The 21,300-nt window shown below is 51.1% G+C and overlaps 1 protein-coding gene across 3 annotated transcripts in view; it reads left to right on the top strand.

Annotated features, from left to right (window-relative positions):
• CCDC180 (coiled-coil domain containing 180) overlaps window positions 1–21,300 on the top strand; it is a 61,967-nt gene that overhangs the window by 27,284 nt on the left and 13,383 nt on the right. For all 3 annotated transcript variants that reach the window (XM_072125422.1, XM_072125419.1, XM_072125421.1), the window contains 21 exons: window positions 5,870–5,978; window positions 6,063–6,253; window positions 8,122–8,210; window positions 8,855–8,964; window positions 9,047–9,175; window positions 9,892–10,002; window positions 10,394–10,489; window positions 10,800–10,963; window positions 11,043–11,162; window positions 11,946–12,025; window positions 13,031–13,119; window positions 13,367–13,489; window positions 13,569–13,742; window positions 14,008–14,123; window positions 14,850–14,976; window positions 15,058–15,375; window positions 17,156–17,379; window positions 17,449–17,624; window positions 18,083–18,263; window positions 19,037–19,183; window positions 19,252–19,396. In XM_072125422.1, the coding sequence (XP_071981523.1) occupies window positions 5,910–5,978; window positions 6,063–6,253; window positions 8,122–8,210; window positions 8,855–8,964; window positions 9,047–9,175; window positions 9,892–10,002; window positions 10,394–10,489; window positions 10,800–10,963; window positions 11,043–11,162; window positions 11,946–12,025; window positions 13,031–13,119; window positions 13,367–13,489; window positions 13,569–13,742; window positions 14,008–14,123; window positions 14,850–14,976; window positions 15,058–15,375; window positions 17,156–17,379; window positions 17,449–17,624; window positions 18,083–18,263; window positions 19,037–19,183; window positions 19,252–19,396 (2,979 nt within the window). In that variant the 5' untranslated portion in view covers window positions 5,870–5,909. The remainder of the gene's footprint in view (window positions 1–5,869; window positions 5,979–6,062; window positions 6,254–8,121; window positions 8,211–8,854; window positions 8,965–9,046; window positions 9,176–9,891; window positions 10,003–10,393; window positions 10,490–10,799; window positions 10,964–11,042; window positions 11,163–11,945; window positions 12,026–13,030; window positions 13,120–13,366; window positions 13,490–13,568; window positions 13,743–14,007; window positions 14,124–14,849; window positions 14,977–15,057; window positions 15,376–17,155; window positions 17,380–17,448; window positions 17,625–18,082; window positions 18,264–19,036; window positions 19,184–19,251; window positions 19,397–21,300) is intronic.

Genomic DNA, 21,300 nt, shown 5'->3' with positions numbered 1-21,300 from the left:
CAGGAGAGGAGAGAGAGAGAGAGACAGGAGAGAGAGAGAGAGACAGGAGAGAGAGAGAGAGAGACAGGAGAGAGAGAGAGAGAGAGACAGGAGAGGAGAGAGAGAGACAGGAGAGGAGAGAGAGAGAAAGACAGGAGAGGAGAGAGAGAGAAAGACAGGAGAGGAGAGAGAGACACAAGATAGAGGAGAGAGAGAGAGAGAGAGACAGGAGAGAGAGAGAGAGACAGGAGAGAGAGAGAGAGAGACAGGAGAGGAGAGAGAGAGAGAGACAGGAGAGGAGAGAGAGACACAAGATAGAGGAGAGAGAGAGACAGGAGAGGAGAGAGAGAGCGACACAGGAGAGGAGAGAGAGAGAGAGAGACAGGAGAGGAGAGAGAGAGAGAGACAGGAGAGGAGAGAGAGAGACAGGAGAGGAGAGAGAGAGACAGGAGAGGAGAGAGAGAGAGACAGGAGAGGAGAGAGAGAGACAGGAGAGGAGAGAGAGAGACAGGAGAGGAGAGAGAGAGAGAGACAGGAGAGGAGAGAGAGAGAGAGAGACAGGAGAGGAGAGAGAGAGAGAGAGACAGGAGAGGAGAGAGAGAGAGAGAGACAGGAGAGGAGAGAGAGAGAGAGAGACAGGAGAGGAGAGAGAGAGACAGGAGAGGAGAGAGAGAGACAGGAGAGGAGAGAGAGAGAGAGACAGGAGAGGAGAGAGAGAGACAGGAGAGGAGAGAGAGAGACAGGAGAGGAGAGAGAGAGACAGGAGAGGAGAGAGAGAGACAGGAGAGGAGAGAGAGAGACAGGAGAGGAGAGAGAGAGACAGGTGAGGAGAGAGAGAGACAGGAGAGGAGAGAGAGAGACAGGAGAGGAGAGAGAGAGAAAGACAGGAGAGGAGAGAGAGAGAAAGACAGGAGAGGAGAGAGAGACACAAGATAGAGGAGAGAGAGAGACAGGAGAGGAGAGAGAGAGAGAGACGAGAGAGAGAGAGAGAGACAGGGAGAGAGAGAGAGAGAGAGAGAGACAGGAGAGGAGAGAGAGAGAGAGACAGGAGAGGAGAGAGAGACAGGAGAGGAGAGAGAGAGAGAGACAGGAGAGAGAGAGAGAGAGAGACAGGAGAGAGAGAGAGAGACAGGAGAGGAGAGAGAGACAGGAGAGGAGAGAGAGAGAGAGAGACAGGAGAGGAGAGAGAGAGAGAGACAGGAGAGGAGAGAGAGAGACAGGAGAGGAGAGAGAGACACAAGATAGAGGAGAGAGAGAGACAGGAGAGGGAGAGAGAGAGACAGGAGAGGAGAGAGAGACACAAGATAGAGGAGAGAGAGAGACAGGAGAGGAGAGAGAGAGCGACACAGGAGAGGAGAGAGAGACAGGAGAGGAGAGAGAGACAGGAGAGGAGAGAGAGAGACAGGAGAGGAGAGAGAGACACAAGATAGAGGAGAGAGAGAGACAGGAGAGTAGAGAGAGAGCGACACAGGAGAGGAGAGAGAGAGAGAGAGAGACAGGAGAGGAGAGAGAGAGAAAGACAGGAGAGGAGAGAGAGAGAGAGACAGGAGAGGAGAGAGAGACACAAGATAGAGGAGAGAGAGAGACAGGAGAGGAGAGAGAGAGCGACACAGGAGAGGAGAGAGAGAGAGAGAGACAGGAGAGGAGAGAGAGAGAGAGACAGGAGAGGAGAGAGAGAGACAGGAGAGGAGAGAGAGAGACAGGAGAGGAGAGAGAGAGAGACAGGAGAGGAGAGAGAGAGACAGGAGAGGAGAGAGAGAGACAGGAGAGGAGAGAGAGAGAGAGACAGGAGAGGAGAGAGAGAGAGAGAGACAGGAGAGGAGAGAGAGAGAGAGAGACAGGAGAGGAGAGAGAGAGAGAGAGACAGGAGAGGAGAGAGAGAGAGAGAGACAGGAGAGGAGAGAGAGAGAGAGAGACAGGAGAGGAGAGAGAGAGACAGGAGAGGAGAGAGAGAGACAGGAGAGGAGGAGAGAGAGACAGGAGAGGAGAGAGAGAGACAGGAGAGGAGAGAGAGAGACAGGAGAGGAGAGAGAGAGACAGGAGAGGAGAGAGAGAGACAGGAGAGGAGAGAGAGAGACAGGAGAGGAGAGAGAGAGAAAGACAGGAGAGGAGAGAGAGAGAAAGACAGGAGAGGAGAGAGAGACACAAGATAGAGGAGAGAGAGAGACAGGAGAGGAGAGAGAGAGAGAGACGAGAGAGAGAGAGAGAGACAGGAGAGAGAGAGAGAGAGAGAGAGACAGGAGAGGAGAGAGAGAGAGAGACAGGAGAGGAGAGAGAGACAGGAGAGGAGAGAGAGAGAGAGACAGGAGAGAGAGAGAGAGAGAGACAGGAGAGAGAGAGAGAGACAGGAGAGGAGAGAGAGACAGGAGAGGAGAGAGAGAGAGAGAGACAGGAGAGGAGAGAGAGAGAGAGACAGGAGAGGAGAGAGAGAGACAGGAGAGGAGAGAGAGACACAAGATAGAGGAGAGAGAGAGACAGGAGAGGAGAGAGAGAGACAGGAGAGGAGAGAGAGACACAAGATAGAGGAGAGAGAGAGACAGGAGAGGAGAGAGAGAGCGACACAGGAGAGGAGAGAGAGACAGGAGAGGAGAGAGAGACAGGAGAGGAGAGAGAGAGACAGGAGAGGAGAGAGAGACACAAGATAGAGGAGAGAGAGAGACAGGAGAGTAGAGAGAGAGCGACACAGGAGAGGAGAGAGAGAGAGAGAGACAGGAGAGGAGAGAGAGAGAAAGACAGGAGAGGAGAGAGAGAGAGAGACAGGAGAGGAGAGAGAGAGACAGGAGAGGAGAGAGAGAGAGAGACAGGAGAGAGAGAGAGAGAGAGACAGGAGAGAGAGAGAGAGACAGGAGAGAGAGAGAGAGACAGGAGAGAGAGAGAGAGAGACAGGAGAGAGAGAGAGAGACAGGAGAGGAGAGAGAGAGACAGGAGAGGAGAGAGAGAGAAAGACAGGAGAGGAGAGAGAGACACAAGATAGAGGAGAGAGAGAGAGAGAGAGAGACAGGAGAGGAGAGAGAGAGAGAGACAGGAGAGGAGAGAGAGACAGGAGAGGAGAGAGAGAGAGAGAGACAGGAGAGGAGAGAGAGAGAGAGACAGGAGAGGAGAGAGAGAGACAGGAGAGGAGAGAGAGACACAAGATAGAGGAGAGAGAGAGACAGGAGAGGAGAGAGAGAGACAGGAGAGGAGAGAGAGACACAAGATAGAGGAGAGAGAGAGACAGGAGAGGAGAGAGAGAGCGACACAGGAGAGGAGAGAGAGACAGGAGAGGAGAGAGAGAGACAGGAGAGGAGAGAGAGACACAAGATAGAGGAGAGAGAGAGACAGGAGAGTAGAGAGAGAGCGACACAGGAGAGGAGAGAGAGAGAGAGAGACAGGAGAGGAGAGAGAGAGACAGGAGAGGAATGAGAGAGAGACAGGAGAGGAGAGAGAGAGAGACAGGAGAGGAGAGAGAGAGAGACAGGAGTGGAGAGAGAGAGAGAGACAGGAGAGAGAGAGAGACACGAGATAGAGGAGAGAGAGAGACAGGAGAGGAGAGAGAGAGACAGGAGAGGAGAGAGAGACAGGAGAGGAGAGAGAGAGAGACAGGAGAGAGAGAGAAAGAGAGAGAGACAGGAGAGGAGAGGAGAGAGACAGGAGAGAGAAAGAGAGAGAGACAGGAGAGGAGAGAGAGAGAGACAGGAGAGGAGAGAGAGACAGGAGAGGAGAGGAGAGAGAGAGACAGGAGAGGAGAGAGACAGGAGAGAGACAGGAGAGGAGAGAGACAGGAGAGAAAGAGACAGGAGAGAGAGAGACAGGAGAGAGAGAGACAAGAGAGGAGAGAGAGAGAGACAGGAGAGGAGAGAGATAGAGACAGGAGAGGAGAGAGAGAGAGACAGGAGAGAGAGGCCTGCCGGGAAACAACAGGGAGACAGGAGAGGAGAGAGAGACAGGAGAGGAGAGAGAGAGAGACAGGAGTGGAGAGAGAGAGAGAGACAGGAGAGAGAGAGAGACAGGAGAGAGAGAGAGACACGAGATAGAGGAGAGAGAGAGACAGGAGAGGAGAGAGACAGGAGAGAGACAGGAGAGAAAGAGACAGGAGAGAGAGAGACAAGAGAGGAGAGAGAGAGAGAGACAAGAGAGGAGAGAGAGAGAGACAGGAGAGGAGAGAGAGAGAGACAGGAGAGAGAGAGAAAGAGAGAGAGACAGGAGAGGAGAGGAGAGAGACAGGAGAGAGAAAGAGAGAGAGACAGGAGAGAGAAAGAGAGAGAGACAGGAGAGGAGAGAGAGAGACAGGAGAGGAGAGGAGAGAGACAGGAGAGGAGAGAGAGAGACAGGAGAGGAGAGAGAGAGAGAGACAGGAGAGGAGAGGAGAGAGAGAGACAGGAGAGGAGAGAGATAGAGACAGGAGAGGAGAGAGAGAGAGACAGGAGAGAGAGGCCTGCCGGGAAACAACAGGGAGACAGGAGAGGAGAGAGAGAGAGACAGGAGAGGAGAGAGAGAGAGACAGGAGTGGAGAGAGAGAGAGAGACAGGAGAGAGAGAGAGACAGGAGAGAGAGAGAGACAGGAGAGAGAGAGAGACACGAGATAGAGGAGAGAGAGAGACAGGAGAGGAGAGAGACAGGAGAGAGACAGGAGAGGAGAGAGACAGGAGAGAAAGAGACAGGAGAGAGAGAGACAAGAGAGGAGAGAGAGAGACAGGAGAGGAGAGAGACAGGAGAGAGAGAGACAAGAGAGGAGAGAGAGAGACAGGAGAGGAGAGAGAGAGAGACAGGAGAGGAGAGAGAGAGAGACAGGAGTGGAGAGAGAGAGAGAGACAGGAGAGAGAGAGAGACAGGAGAGGAGAGAGAGAGACAGAAGAGGAGAGAGAGAGAGACAGGAGAGGAGCTGTGATGGGGTGCTGTCCTGTGCGCTCTTATTTTGGGGCTCCGCCTACTTCCTGTCTCCTTCTGCCGCTCTCTGCTGTCTGGGGAACAGGTGACACATGTGTGACCTCTCCTCCTGTATACTATATATTATATATGTGATGCTTATCTTATACCTTCTCATAGACCAATGGAACGGAAATGTATAAAAAAATAGGACACGCACTGTATATACATGTATAAATCTCACCCCTGCTACCTCCATGTACACGTGGAGCCGTATACTACATGTAAATGATATGGCCGTATATACGGCTGATTTCATACATTTATGTGCATGAGGCTATAAACTGGGTGTACTTGCCATTGCTGTATACTGGGTGCTTTGGGCGGAGCCACACACTGGGTGCTCTGGGTGGAGCCATACCCTGGGTGCTCTGGGCGGTGCCATACCCTGGGTGCTCTGGGCGGTGCCATGCACTGGGTGCTCTGGGCGGTGCCATGCACTGGGTGCTCTGGGCGGTGCCATGCATTGGGTGCTCTGGGCGGAGCCATACCCTGGGTGCTCTGGGCGGAGCCATACCCTGGGTGCTCTGGGCGGTGCCATGCACTGGGTGCTCTGGGCGGAGCCATACCCTGGGTGGTCTGGGCGGAGCCATGCTCTGGGCGGTGCCATGCACTGGGTGCTCTGGGCGGAGCCATACCCTGGGTGCTCTGGGCGGAGCCATACCCTGGGTGTTCTGGGCGGAGCCATGCACTGGGTGCTCTGGGCGGAGCCGTACACTGGGTGCTCTGGGCGGAGCCGTGCACTGGGTGCTCTGGGCGGAGCCGTACACTGGGTGCTCTGGGCGGAGCCGTACACGGGGTGCTCTGGGCGGAGCCGTACACGGAGTGCTCTGGGCAGAACCGTATACGGGGCGCTCTGGGCAGAGCCGTACACTTGGTGCTCTGGGCAGAGCCGTACACTGGGTGCTCTGGGCGGTGCCATACACTGGGTGCTCTGGGCGGAGCCTATGTCCTTGGCATGTAGTACAGTGTCTTCCTCCTGTAGGTGGCGGTGTGAGCTCCCGCTGGGTCTGTGCAGTGACGCCATGGCTCTTGTTGGAGATGTCCACGTGGTGCCTAGCGGAAAGGTCTACCGGCAAATCTTCGATGCAGAGGTAGGGGGCGCTGCGTGCATCGGGTACAGGGGGTATTTCTGGGTGGATAACTTATTAACCCTTTGTCTTGCTGTGTTGTTACAGGTGCAGCTGGTGCGCTCTCTCGGGGAGGCGCGGGCTCGGGGGGTGCAGCATGGCGGGGGGTTAGACAGCGCAAAGATCCCCCTTATCCGGGATGAGGACATCCGCTCTGCCGGACTGTTATCCCCTCGCCAGCGGCACTGGGTGAGCAGCATGCCCTACGACCGCTACACCGAGAACCCACTGGTATACAGGTGAGATCCATGTGTATACGGGGGGGGGGGGATGTACCATGTGTATACAGGGGGGGGGATGTTCCATGTGTATACAGGGGGGGGATGTTCCATGTGTATACAGGGGATGGGGATGTACCATGTGTATACAGGGGATGGGGATGTACCATCAGTATACAGGGGGGTGGGAATGTTCCATGTGTATACAGGGGGTGGGGATGTACCATGTCTATACAGGGGATGGGGATGTACCATGTGTATACAGGGGGTGGGGATGTTCCATGTGTATACAGGGGGTGGGGATGTTCCATGTGTATACAGGGGGTGGGGATGTTCCATGTGTATACAGGGGGTGGGGATGTTCCATGTGTATACAGGGGGTGGGGATGTAGCATGTGTATACAGGGGGTGGGGATGTTCCATGTGTATACAGGGGGTGGGGACGTACCATGTGTATACAGGGGGTGGGGATGTACCATGTGTATACAGGGGGTGGGGATGTACCATGTGTATACAGGGGGTGGGGATGTACCATGTGTATACAGGGGGTGGGAATGTACCATGTGTATACAGGGGGGTGGGGATGTTCCATGTGTATACAGGGGGGGGATGTTCCATGTGTATACAGGGGGGGGGATGTTCCATGTGTATACAGGGGGGGGGATGTTCCATGTGTATACAGGGGGGGGGGGATGTTCCATGTGTATACAGGGGGGGGTGTTCCATGTGTATACAGGGGGTGGGGACGTACCATGTGTATACAGGGGGTGGGGACGTACCATGTGTATACAGGGGGTGGGGATGTACCATGTGTATACAGGGGGTGGGGATGTACCATGTGTATACAGGGGGTGGGAATGTTCCATCAGTATACAGGGGGGTGGGAATGTACCATGTGTATACAGGGGGTGGGGATGTAGCATGTGTATACAGGGGGTGGGGATGTAGCATGTGTATACAGGGGGTGGGGATGTAGCATGTGTATACAGGGGGTGGGGATGTAGCATGTGTATACAGGGGGTGGGGATGTTCCATGTGTATACACGGGGGTGGGGATGTACCATGTGTATACAGGGGGTGGGGATGTTCCATGTGTATACAGGGGGTGGGGATGTACCATGTGTATACAGGGGGTGGGGATGTACCATGTGTATACAGGGGGTGGGGATGTACCATGTCTATACAGGGGATGGGGATGTACCATGTGTATACAGGGGGTGGGGATGTTCCATCAGTATACAGGGGGGTGGGAATGTACCATGTGTATACAGGGGGTGGGGATGTACCATGTGTATACAGGGGGTGGGGATGTAGCATGTGTATACAGGGGGTGGGGATGTAGCATGTGTATACAGGGGGTGGGGATGTAGCATGTGTATACAGGGGGTGGGGATGTTCCATGTGTATACACGGGGGTGGGGATGTACCATGTGTATACAGGGGGTGGGGATGTACCATGTGTATACAGGGGGTGGGGATATTCCATGTGTATACAGGGGGTGGGGATGTTCCATGTGTATACAGGGGGTGGGGATGTACCATGTGTATACAGGGGTTGGGGATGTTCCATCAGTGTAAAGGGGGGTGGGGATGTTCCATCAGTGTAAAGGGGGGTGGGGATGTACCATGTGTATACAGGGGGTGGGGATGTACCATGTGTATACAGGGGGTGGGGATGTACCTTGTGTATACAGGGGGAGGGGATGTACCATGTGTATACAGGGGGGTTGGGATGTACCATGTGTATATAGGGGGGTTGGGATGTTCCATGTGTATATAGGGGGTTGGAATGTTCCAATGTTATACAGGGATGCAGAGGTTCCATATGTATGCAGGGGTCCGGATAGGCGTCTGTTCTATGCTCCTCTGATGTGATTACTCTGCAATAGGGACAAGTCAAGAGCAGATCTGCAGAAGGCTCAGGAAAGTGACGATCTTGCGGCGGCTCTGGAAGTGCGAGGCCTCTGTGATGTTGTTGGTAATTTTGGTTAATTTTTGGTCATTCTGAGGATTATTGGAAGAAAAATGCAGCATTTAGATGGGTACTGCATCACACGTAGTAGTGGCTGTGCTTGGTACTGTAGCTCAGTGACATCACGGGCCATGGGACCAAGGGGCGTGACATCACGGGCCATGCGACCAAGGGGCACGACATTACGGGCCATGCGACCAAGGGGCGCAACATTATGGGCCAAGCGACCAAGGGGCGCGACATCACAGGCCATGCGACCAAGGGGCGCGACATCACAGGCCATGCGACCAAGGGGCGCAACATCACGGGCCATGCGACCAAGGGGCGCGACATCACAGGCCATGCGACCAAGGGGCGCAACGTCACGGGCCATGCAACCAAGGGGCGCGACATCACGGGCCATGTGACCGACGGATGCGACATCATGGGCAATGCGACCGACGGATGCGACATCATGGGCCATGTGACTGTGACTGATAGACATGACAGGACTGATCTGGGAAGTGAATGCAGCGCTCTCTGGACTGACATCCTAATCAAAATATTTAAATTCTGGAGCAGCCCTTTAATCTTGCCGTGGTGGGTGCGGGTGCTCCCTATTTTTATTACCATAAGTGGATAATGATAAAGATGATTCTTCTATTTTCCAGTCCCTGAGAAGACGGACAGCGGCATCCTGCAGCGTGTTACCTCCCATAGACAGGAGCGCCATGACGCTGCCGTGTCCGCCCTGCAGAAGGAGCTGGCGGACATTAGTAAGGTCTGGACAGGGGTTGGGTCGGTGCTCGCTACATCTGAGGTTGTCCTGTGTCTCCAGTGACCTGTTACTTCTTCTCTATCAGGAAATGGAGGCCTTGGTTATGGCGGCGGGAATGAGCCTGCAGGAGAAGATCTGTGAGTCTGATGGAAAGACTGACCTGTTATTCCAGAAGTATGAGGAGCGGAGCAACAACATTAACTTCACTGTGACCGTAAGGGTCTGCAAGTCATGTACGGGTCATGAGGGGTTAAGCTCGGGCTACACAGTGGGGGTCATTTACTAAGGGCCCGATTCGCGTTTTCCCGACGTGTTACCCAATTATTTCCGTTTTGCGCCGATTTTCCCTGTATTGCCCCGGGATATTGGCGCACACGATCGGATTGTGTCGCATCAGTGCCGGCGTGCACGCGATGGAAATGGGGGGGGTGTGGCCGTACGAAAACCCGGCGGACACGCGCTTACCTTCACTCGGCAATGGATTGCGCACTCCGGCGAACCTCAGTGGACTTCAGCGCAGCAGCGACACCTGGTGGATGTCGGAGGAACTGCCTTAGTGAATCGCCGCAAGACCCGAATCCAACGCACAGAACGTGTTGCTGGATCGCGAATGGACCGGGTAAGTAAATCTGCCCCAGTGACTTGGGTAACAACTCTCCTGGCACAACCTATAGTCCTTCACCTGGGCTCCCAACATCATAGTCCTCTGTAATGCAGAGATCCCCCACCTGCTTGTGGGGCTACTGTCCACTGATAGTAGATTCACAGATGACTAAATGATGAGAGTCCTAGTTTCAGATCAAACATGGTGGCATCTTGAAGCAGATCTTGTTACAAGCCTGAAGACATGTCTGGTGGATATGATGAGGACACCTTGGCTTCTATTCCATTCACTGACAGCAATCAGATGATTGTTTTCTCTACTTGCAGGCGCTGAATGATCTGTGGGATGAGGTGGTGCAGGAGTCCAGGAGCAGGAGACAGTACATAGGAGACACAGAGAAGACTCTGCTGGAAGTGGAGGAGCGGCGCACACAGCGGGTAGGTAGGGGTGGCCCCGGCCATGGACTGTGCAGTGCTGTAGACCAAGTATAACCAATTTTACTCCAACCTTTAATTGAAGGTCTGTAGTAAAGCCCCTCAGTATCTGACCAGCGGGAGCTGGCACCGTGCCCCCACATCAGTCAGCTGTTATACCCCTGTGATATATATATATATTTATACTGTGCAGTGTTCCAGTGTTCTCCTAACATGGGACGCAGTATATCACTGCATGGCTATACCTCCTCCATAGCCCACAGGTGCAGTGCACTATATGGCGGTTATTTCCATGTCTTTCTGATACTTATGGTTCATGTTTTTGTTTTTTTTTTTATTTCTTTTTTTAAGTATTTTTTTAAAATTATTTTTAACTTGCTCTTTCTCTTTGTAGATTGCAGAAGTCTTGAGGAAGTTCACGGCGCTGCTGAAGGATATTTGCTTTCTCATGCCATCTGATGTGCATAGATTTATACATAAGGAGGCCATGGTACGTTATTCTTGCAGATTTAGGGGGATAATCACACAGGGATATGTTGCGAAACCTCCATCTCCATCCATCTGCATGCAGCGTCATTGCGGCTGGAGTATGGGGTTTTTTAGGATTATTTAGATGAATGGGCCACTTCTTGCAAATGAATATCCTCTAACATGGTCTGATTGTATGCAATTATTGCACGAATCTACAGAATGTATATTTAGCCGATTACAGATCTGCTCCTGATAATGTGGATACGTGGATTCGCTCTCCACTTACATGTGGTCTTCTATGTTTGCATACAATGATTATGTGCTCTCAGATGATCAATCAGGCCATGCTAGCCAACCACCGAGCTATAGCCAAGCTTTCCCTCAATCTGATGGAAGCCGAACTGAAAAGAGAAGGATCGCAGCGCCTCCGCTGGCAGGATCTGGTAAAGGCTTGGAAATCTCAGCAGAAAGAAATGATCATTGAGGAGTTCAGGTGAATTATGTGTGTGCACGGCACGAAATACAGGATCCAGCGTAGACTCTGAGTGTAACAATTGTTATGTGATTCACAGAGAGTTTCTAGAAGGTGAAAGAGCTGGAATCTCAGGAAGAATAAAGACGGAGACTGATCTGCTGATGGATGTGTACAAGCCTCTCAATGACAAGAGACTGCAGCTCCTGTGCTCCGTCAGGTACCAGAAGGGGCAGAGATTTAGTAGGATTTCCTATAAGACTGAAGATTGCATATTATTCCCTAGCCATAGGCTCTAACCCCTGGGACACTCCCCAATCACAAAGGTGGTCCTATTAACATAATGGAAGGATGAGCATGTGTCCTACTGCTCATTGCCAGGAATAGCAGAGTGCAGGATACATGCTCAACCTGCCCGCTGCCCCCACATGACCCCTGATCTTGTGATAAGTGCTTGCAGGATAGGGGATAGCATGCAAACTCCAGAAAACCCCTTTAAGGCTTGGATTCCCATTGCTTATAATGGAGAGAACACGGACTTTGAATTCGGAGTAATATTTTTTGAAAGGTCTTTATCTTATATACAGGCAGTCCCCGGGTTACGTACAAGATAGGGTCCGTTTGTTCTTAGGTTGAATTTGTATGTAAATCGAAACTGTATATTTTATAATTGTAGATCCAGACAAAATTTTTTGCTGTAATTGGACCAAGCATTATCAATAAATCTTCATTACAGACACCTTACAGCTGATTATTGCAATCTGGGAATATAGTAACATCCAGAGAGGTCACCAGAGGTCACAGGGGGCAGAGGGGTCCGTCTGTAACTATGAGTCGTCTGTAAGTCAGGTGTCCTTAAGTATGGGGCCGCCTGTAATTGACAGGCTAGAAAGGCATCTAACTGACCTAAACTGGACCCCCTTTAATTCTTGTCCAGTTTACATCATCTGTGGTTTTCCAATTGCGGAAGTAATTTTTCTGACCAGAGGTTTATTTTTCACAGCGATTTGGTTCCCCCGACTTGTACAAAGACGGCAGTGATCGAGTGGTACGACTCACTCCAGGCCCTAAACAAGCAGATAGGTAAGAACTATACTATGAGCGTCTACCGGAATGTACAGAACTCGGGTTATAAGGTCACTGTTATATTAGGTAATGTACTTAAAAAGGTTTAAGAGTTTGTATGTTCTCTCTGTGATTGCGTGGGTTTCCTCCGGGTCCTCCGGTTTCCTCCCACATTCCAAAACATACTGGTAGGTTGATTAGACTGTGAGCTCCATTGGGGTCAGGGACTGATCTGGAAAGCACGGTGCAGCGCTGCGTAATCTGTGTGCCCTATATAAATAAAGGATTATTATTATTAAAGGAAATACACCATCAGAATCAATTGTGATAAACTAGGGGGGTTTTCTCACTGTCACTGTTGAAATCTTCTATTATTTGTAAAATCTACTTTTACAATTATGCTGATGAGTCTGTCAGAAGGGCTCTGAGGGGTGTTATCAGAGCCCTTCTGTGCTGTAAGCTGGTACACTGTCCCTCCTACCCCCAGTATAATCTCATGGCAGCAAAGGAAGTTGCAGCACACAGAGGGGCGGAGGGATTAGACTTTGCACACTATAACAGCCTGTGAAGCTGCAACACGGTAACACCCCCAGAGCCTGTCAGGCTCATTGGCATAATTTTAAAAGTTGATTTTAGGATGAAGGAGGCTGTAGATAACAAATATAAAAAGATACCACAGTCCTGGTGCCCGGATCTATGAGTAATGTCCCTGGATTATCATGGTGGATTTTGATGATTGATTTCCTTGAAGGATTATTCAGTATATCACCTTATTCCTCCATTATTAAAGGGGTTTTCTAGGATTAAGATTCCTTGTCTTATGACACTTACTATGATTAGATGCAATGGAATAAATGTCTGTGCAGCTGTTTAGAGGGAAGGAGAGACTCCTTGCATCATATGTCTCTATGATGCAAGGAGTCCTGTCCCCAGCAGTGTGCACGGTCTGTGATGCAGTATTCATCCGTAAAGTTCAGTAATACATTTCTGTTTTTCTGTTTTTCCCCTGATGTCTCCTTACAGATCATATAGGTTCCCAGTTCTTGGAGAAGCTGCGCAACGTTCAGGATGAAGTGATCCACAGATGTATGAGGGAGGCAGAGAAGAGTCAGGTAAGGAGGCTCTGCCCCTCTGTGCCTATTGAGTGACAGTGATCAGGCTGGATGTATACAGCGGGAGCTTCATCAATCTGCAGGTATTGGCTGATGTATGTAGGTAGTGGCTATGACCGTGTGGGGACTGAGGGTAACGTCCGGTCCCCCTAAGACTATTGCCCCCTCTATGGCAGGTTCACCTCTGGCAATTATATAAGATAAAGATCCTTAGGAGATATTTTTTTCTTGTGTACTTTTGCTCCAGACGTGTTTATTAGAGATGGACATCTGCAGTATGGAGGAAGCGGAGACCCTTCTGACCAAGGAAAGATCCCCCTATACTGAACACCTCCAGGAGGAGTGTGAGAGGAAGCATCAGATATTCAGCGTCAGTATCGGACATCACAGTCTCTATAACCTCATCCTGTTCCCTCCTTCATTCATCACAACGTCTGCTCACTTTATAGGAATCTCTACAAGCCGTATCCAGAAAAATGGACGCCCACATCAATCGCTTGTTCAGATTGGCCAAGAAATCCGTTCACCTTTGGGAAAGTTTGCAAACGGGACTCTCAGGCCAGGAGGAGACTCTGCAGAAACTTCTAGACAGCTGCCGTCAGAGGCACAATGCAGAAAACCAGGTGGGGACCAGATGCCTCCTCGATCAGTATGGTGGGCGGGGGCCTCCTCTGTGCCAACCTCTGACTTGTCTTATTATTTGTCTTAAAATATGTGATCGTTATATGCAGAAAATGTGTTTAATGGCCTAATCTAAGGATGGACGATCAGTATGGTGGGCGGGGGGCACCTCCTTGATCAGCTGTCTGGTTTAATGATATAGCGCCATCTACATATTATACACAGTACTGCAACTTTTACCCATAAAGTTTTTTTTCTTGTTTGTAGGCAAAAGAAGCTGATCTGGACATAATTCTGGACACGCTGCGGCAGGAGAGTACGGCAGAGCAGCTACGTGTGGTCCTGGGGAAGGCTGAGGCTGCTTTACATGATATTGAATCTGGGTAGGTACTGTGTTGTGCGGTCAGCGAGCCATCAGGTATGTATGGATACAGGTCAGTCGGCATTAGGGGTATTTGCACTGACCAATAATATCACTGCATCAGCCTATACATATTTGGTTAAGGGTACATTCACGCAGCGCTATGCCCGCCGTTCCGCCATTGCCGTCTTTGGGGATGTATATGGGCATATACATCCCCACAGATTGCCGTCTGAATGAGGCCTAACACAGGGTGAAGTGGAGAACGAGTATCACATCCCTGTTCATGCTGCATGTAAGATAAGTAATTCTGTGCTGACAGCACATTTAGACAATGCACTTATCTGAAAGAGCCCTACAGGGACTGTCCCAAGTTTTATTGTTATCCCCAGGATGACCAGTGGGGATCCTGCTGCCCAATTCAGTGTTTATAGAAGTGCCAGGAATGGCCAAGCCCAGATATCACCAAGTAAAAGGACTGAGCTATCTCTGGGACTCCTAGACACGGGATGGATTAGCAGGACACATGCTATACATACTGCTCCATCAATCCTGTACTTGTGATCAGTGGGGGGGTCACAGCGCTGGGAACCCCACAAATCCTTATCACTTAGGACAACTCCTTTAAATCTGTGACCAGTGACTGAATCATTTAGGCTCCTTTACTGTAGGATTTTACAGATCCCAAGTGACAGGACATTACAGTCGAGTAAATATAATATAAAAGGTAAAAAGTTTTATGTTACAGATACAAGAAATGTCATGAAGACCAGGTCCTGATCGTGGACTCCTATCCTCCCCTGGTGCTGGCGGAGCTCTTGTCTTACAGCACATCACTCAGCAAATTTTTTCATGTAAAAGAGATCTTTGGGAAGGTAAGGCCGACATCTCAGGGATTCATGTACAAGTCACACATAGACCTGGTTCATTTCTTCCATTTTATTTTCTTCATAAAGGATTTGCCCATCAATACAGAAGCAGCAGAAGTTACACCCATCACAAGCCCTGACCCCTTGGCTAGTGGTGATGTTCCCATAGTGAGACCTGTAGAGTCCTCACCTCTGGCAGACATGGCCGAGCTCCCTCAGGATCATAGGACAGAGGAGGAAGGTGACCGTAATCCCCATCCCCCTGAGAGAGAGATGGTGGGGGGCAGCAATGCCGGAGTTATGGAACAGGACTCTGCAAAGCTGCACCCAGAAGATACCCCTGAGGATACTCCAGCGTCTGAGCCGCCGCAGGGATCTGAAAGAACAACCATCGCCCAGTATGAGGTGCGCGAGACATAATAATGCGGAATGATTTCCTTTATGTATAATGTACAGATTCACACGACCATTTGAGGGATGTAAATTTGCAGCCGGATATATTTCCCCATAGACCAGGAGTGAGAGAGCCATGAACGGCACATGTTTTAAAATGTAATTCCTTGAGAGCCGTGAAATATGCACATGCCCCCCAGTAGATATTAGCACATGCCCCCGGGGAGATGGGTTGCCACAGCACAGGACCCCCAAGCGATAGGTAGCCACAGGACCCCCAAGAGATAGGTAGCCACAGCACAGGACCCCCAAGAGATAGGTAGCCACAGCACAGGACCCCCAAGAGATAGGTAGCCACAGCACTGGACCCCCAAGAGATGGGTAGCCACAGCACCGGACCCCCAATAGATAGGTAGCCACAGCACCGGACCCCCAAGAGATAGGTAGCCACAGCACTGGACCCCCAAGAGATAGGTAGCCACAGCACCGGACCCCCAATAGATAGGTAGCCACAGCACCAGACCCCCAATAGATAGGTAGCCACAGCACTGGACCCCCAATAGATAGGTAGCCACAGCACTGGACCCCCAAGAGATAGGTAGCCACAGCACTGGACCCCCAAGAGATAGGTAGCCACAGAACCGGACCCCCAAGAAATAGGTAACCACAGCACCGGACCCCCCAAGAGATGGGTAGCCACAGCACAGGACCCCCCAAGAGATAGGTAGCCACAGCACAGGACCCCCCAAGAGATAGGTAGCCACAGCACAGGACCTCCAAGAGATAGGTAGCCACATTACAGGACCCCCAAAGAGATAGGTAGCCACAGCACAGGACCTCCAAGAGATAGGTAGCCACAGCACAGGACCCCCAAAGAGATAGGTAGCCACAGCACAGGACCCCCAAAGAGATAGGTAGCCACAGCACAGGACCCCCAAAGAGATAGGTAGCCACAGCATATGCCCCCAGTAGATTGGTAGCCACAGCACAGGACCCCCAAAGAGATAGGTAGCCACAGCATATGCCCCCAGTAGATTGGTAGCCACAGCATATGCCCCTCTGTGTCACACTAAGTATATCTTAGACAGACACAGCGCTGATCACTTTTTATTGAAGATTTGTCTGTGAGCCACATCTGGCTCCCGAGCCATAGGTTCCCTACCCCTGCCATAGACGGCTATGACGCCGAGGGCAGTGGTGAACAGTGCTCACCCCTCTGCAGTGCACCTCCCGTATGCCCGGACGTTACCCAATGTTTGTGTGAATGTAGCCTTACATCATCTTTTGTTATCCAATTGTACCTGAAGCTCATAGAATAACGGTTGGCACTGGGGTTGCAGGACATCACTTCTCCTCACTGCTCTTATTGCGGGTTATGCGTGTCATGTCCTAACCGATGTCCCACTCCTGAGACCCCCAATGATTTAGAGAACAAGGGTCCGGATTACCCTAATGGAGCAATGGGTCAAGCATGTGTCCTGTCACTACCAGAGATATAGCACTGGGTGGTCTCCAGCAGTCCCATAGAGAGTGAAGGAGTGGTGGGGACATGCTCAACCTGTCTCTCCATTCTTTAGGGGGCAGGACCTACCGGTGGTCCCAGTAGTAAGACCTCCCCCATCCCATATTTCATTCTGTATCCAGAGGATTGAGGGGTAACATCCGCACTTTAGAAACTTCTTTTAATGATTTTATATTCTGCCTTTTTGGTGATAATTAGGAAACCTCCGTTGAAATATAAAGTATTGATGATTATGGGTCTCATCCACTAATAATTTCCTTTTGCTTTTAGATTAGTTTTCCAGTGCAGGAGACCCCGGTGATAAGTGAGACTTTCACAACTTCCAAACTTAATACCTACACTGTGCTGAAGAAGAAAGAGGCGAGACCTAAGCCCTCCGCAGAGGCTGAGCCGGACGCTGTGTTCTTCACGGAGGCCATGATGGAGGACGAGGGCCCTTTACATCTGGAGCACATTGTTTTACCAGATGAAATGATCGCTGAGCTTAGGAGAAGGTAAGTGCAGGATACTTCTCATACAATGCTCCGGTGTCAGTGGGGTTCTACATAACTTCTCTCTTTTAGTATCCGGCAGTGGTTCTTTGAGCATCTGGAGGATTATTTCGATGAAGCGGTGTCCAGCTCGTATAGTGTGGTCCTCGCCAAGAGGGAAGAGCTGAAATCTGAGCTGGACCTGCGCTGTCACCTGCACCAACCTCGAAGCCAACGCATCAAGATGGACATCCACAATGTCCGAGCCGGTATGGGCTGACTCTTCTATATTCCTGTACACCATCCATAGGCTCACTGCTTTCCCTGCAGCCTTCTGGTGCTGCTCTTCTGCAGACAAAGAGGTGCTGCAGGGCTGAAGGACTGGTTTTCCTTATCTGCCGTTATATCAGAGGCAACCTGGAGCACAGGTGGAGATTGCTGTATTCACATGTAGCAGTGCAGGGCACTTGTGGGCAGCTCTTCTGGTGATTGCTGGTTTCCACCAGTAGGACCACAGCAAACTATACATGAATATAGTAGAAAGCCCCTTTAACTGGCCGTGGTATGTGGATGTCTGATATCAGGACATTGAGAGAGGACAGTGATGCTAATGTAATGATTGCAGTCTGTGTACATCTCTACTGAGCACATCAGCCTCATAGATACAGCCATGGTGAATAATAAGACCGTATTCCGTACCCTGACATCTATGCGTCTTGTGTTGTAGCGGAGCTTCGCCTGCACTCGGAGCGCGTCGACCGTCACTGTGAGGGGGTGAACAAAGCGCTGGCCGACCTGAAGGATGAAAGCGTGGTGCTCATTGACAGGATGAAACAAGACACGCAGGACTTCCGCAACAAAATCCTCGCAATGGAAGCCACGTTCCTGAACGCCAGGAAATCTGACAAGTGAGTCGCTTAGGTGCAATGCGGAGATGATGGGGCACATTTACTTACCCGGTCCAGTCGCGATCCCACGGCGCGTTGTCTGACGAGGATTCGGGTCTGCTGGGATTCACTAAGGTCGTGCGCCCGATATCCAACAGGTGTCGCTTCCCCGCTGAGGTCCGCCGGAGTTCACCTTCTTCTTCCCGGTGTATGTAAGTGCTTTATCTTCCGCCAAATTGCCCCGGGATTTTGGCGCATGCAATTGCATTGTGGCACATCCGACACAAATCCTTTTTTAAATTCTGCGGTTTACCAAAATCCGTCGGGTTGTCCAATGGCCACGCCCCCCAATTTCTGTTGCGTGCAAGTCGGCGCCGATGCGCCACAATCCAATCCCGAAATATTCGGGAAACCCAACGAAAGTGCGGCGTTTGGACCCTTAGCAAATGAGCCCCATTAAGTAAATTTTGCAGATTTCCTGCACTGATTTACAGACAGAAAATTCACAATATGTCCGTTTTCTGCCATGGACCCACAACAAGTTCTGCAAAATCAGCATGAAAATGTAGAGTGATAAAGCGCACCAAAGGGTCAGATGACGGGGAGGTCGGGGTGGGAGGCGTCAGGGGGCGCTACCAGCAATACAGATCTTCAACGTGATCAGATGGCGTTGGTGACCCAATAGCGCTGTGTTCTTCTGCAGCATGATGTAGATGGGTAAAAAGAGGTTTTCATTGGTTAGAACACAGTTTTGTTTTCTTTTGCCCCTTCTTAACCCTTTTCATTCCTGTTAGACTGGCGGCCCTGTGCAGCTCCCTGCCCTCCGTCCTGGACAGTCACATTAGCGGAGTGCAGACCGCCATGAGAAACTATCGGCAGCACGTGGAGGAGATGCTGGGAAAGTTGTGCGACACCAACTCGGATTTCATCGGGTCATTCCGGTAATTATTTGTCTGTAATAATCTTATAGATTGTCAGTTCTTGGCGGGTGATGAACGTCTCCTGTCAGATTGTTTTCTGAAGGAGGAAACTTCTCTCCGGCCGAAATTGAGATTCTACGCCAGAGATTGCACAAAGCGTCGGCCATCATTGCAGCGTTTGAAGGCTCCATCATGGTGGATCTGGAAGGACTGGAATCACAGTGTTTAGAGCAGGTAAGTCGTATCTTATATACTGTAGTGTATCTTCAGTCTTCACCACTAGTGAGGAGGGCGGGAGCGGAGGACCTCCCTCATGAATATACCGGAATATGGCCATCATATGTGTATATCACTAGTGAGGAGGGCGGGAGCGGAGGACCTCCCCCATGAATATACCGGACTATAGGGCCATCATATGTGTATACCACTAGTGAGGAGGGCGGGAGCGGAGGACCTCCCCCATGAATATACCGGACTATAGGGCCATCATATGTGTATATCACTAGTGAGGAGGGCAGGAGCGGAGGACCTCCCCCATGAATATACCGGAATATGGCCATCATATGTGTATATCACTAGTGAGGAGGGCGGGAGCGGAGGACCTCCCCCATGAATATACCGGAATATGGCCATCATATGTGTATATCACTAGTGAGGAGGGCAGGAGCGGAGGACCTCCCCCATGAATATACCGGAATATGGCCATCATATGTGTATATCACTAGTGAGGAGGGCGGGAGCGGAGGACCTCCCCCATGAATATACCGGAATATGGCCATCATATGTGTATATCACTAGTGAGGAGGGCGGGAGCGGAGGACCTCCCCCATGAATATACCGGAATATGGCCATCATATGTGTATATCACTAGTGAGGAGGGCGGGAGCGGAGGACCTCCCCCATGAATATACCGGAATATGGCCATCATATGTGTATATCACTAGTGAGGAGGGCGGGAGCGGAGGACCTCCCCCATGAATATACCGGAATATGGCCATCATATGTGTATATCACTAGTGAGGAGGGCGGGAGCGGAGGACCTCCCCCATGAATATACCGGAATATGGCCATCATATGTGTATATCACTGGTGAGGGGGGCGGGAGCGGAGGACCTCCCCCATGAATATACCGGAATATGGCCATCATATGTGTATATCACTAGTGAGGAGGGCGGGAGCGGAGGACCTCCCCCATGAATATACCGGAATATGGCCATCATATGTGTATATCACTAGTGAGGAGGGCGGGAGCGGAGGACCTCCCCCATGAATATACCGGAATATGGCCATCATATGTGTATATCACTAGTGAGGAGGGCGGGAGCGGAGGACCTCCCCCATGAATATACCGGAATATGGCCATCATATGTGTATATCACTAGTGAGGAGGGCGGGAGCGGAGGACCTCCCCCATGAATATACCGGAATATGGCCATCATATGTGTATATCACTAGTGAGGAGGGCAGGAGCGGAGGACCTCCCCCATGAATATACCGGAATATGGCCATCATATGTGTATATCACTAGTGAGGAGGGCGGGAGCGGAGGACCTCCCCCATGAATATACCGGAATATGGCCATCATATGTGTATATCACTAGTGAGGAGGGCGGGAGCGGAGGACCTCCCCCATGAATATACCGGAATATGGCCATCATATGTGTATATCACTAGTGAGGAGGGCGGGTGCGGAGGACCTCCCCCATGAATATACCGGAATATGGCCATCATATGTGTATATCACTAGTGAGGAGGGCGGGAGCGGAGGACCTCCCCCATGAATATACCGGACTATAGGGCCATCATATATGTATATCACTAGTGAGGAGGGCGGGAGCGGAGGACCTCCCCCATGAATATACCGGAATATGGCCATCATATGTGTATATCACTAGTGAGGAGGGCGGGAGCGGAGGACCTCCCCCATGAATATACCGGAATATGGCCATCATATGTGTATATCACTAGTGAGGAGGGGGGAGCGGAGGACCTCCCCCATGAATATACCGGAATATGGCCATCATATGTGTATATCACTAGTGAGGAGGGCGGGAGCGGAGGACCTCCCCCATGAATATACCGGAATATGGCCATCATATGTGTATATCACTAGTGAGGAGGGCGGGAGCGGAGGACCT

Source organism: Engystomops pustulosus, chromosome 9 (genome assembly GCF_040894005.1).
Source record: "Engystomops pustulosus chromosome 9, aEngPut4.maternal, whole genome shotgun sequence".
Lineage (NCBI taxonomy): Eukaryota > Metazoa > Chordata > Amphibia > Anura > Leptodactylidae > Engystomops > Engystomops pustulosus.
This window is presented reverse-complemented; position numbering and strand designations above follow the sequence as displayed.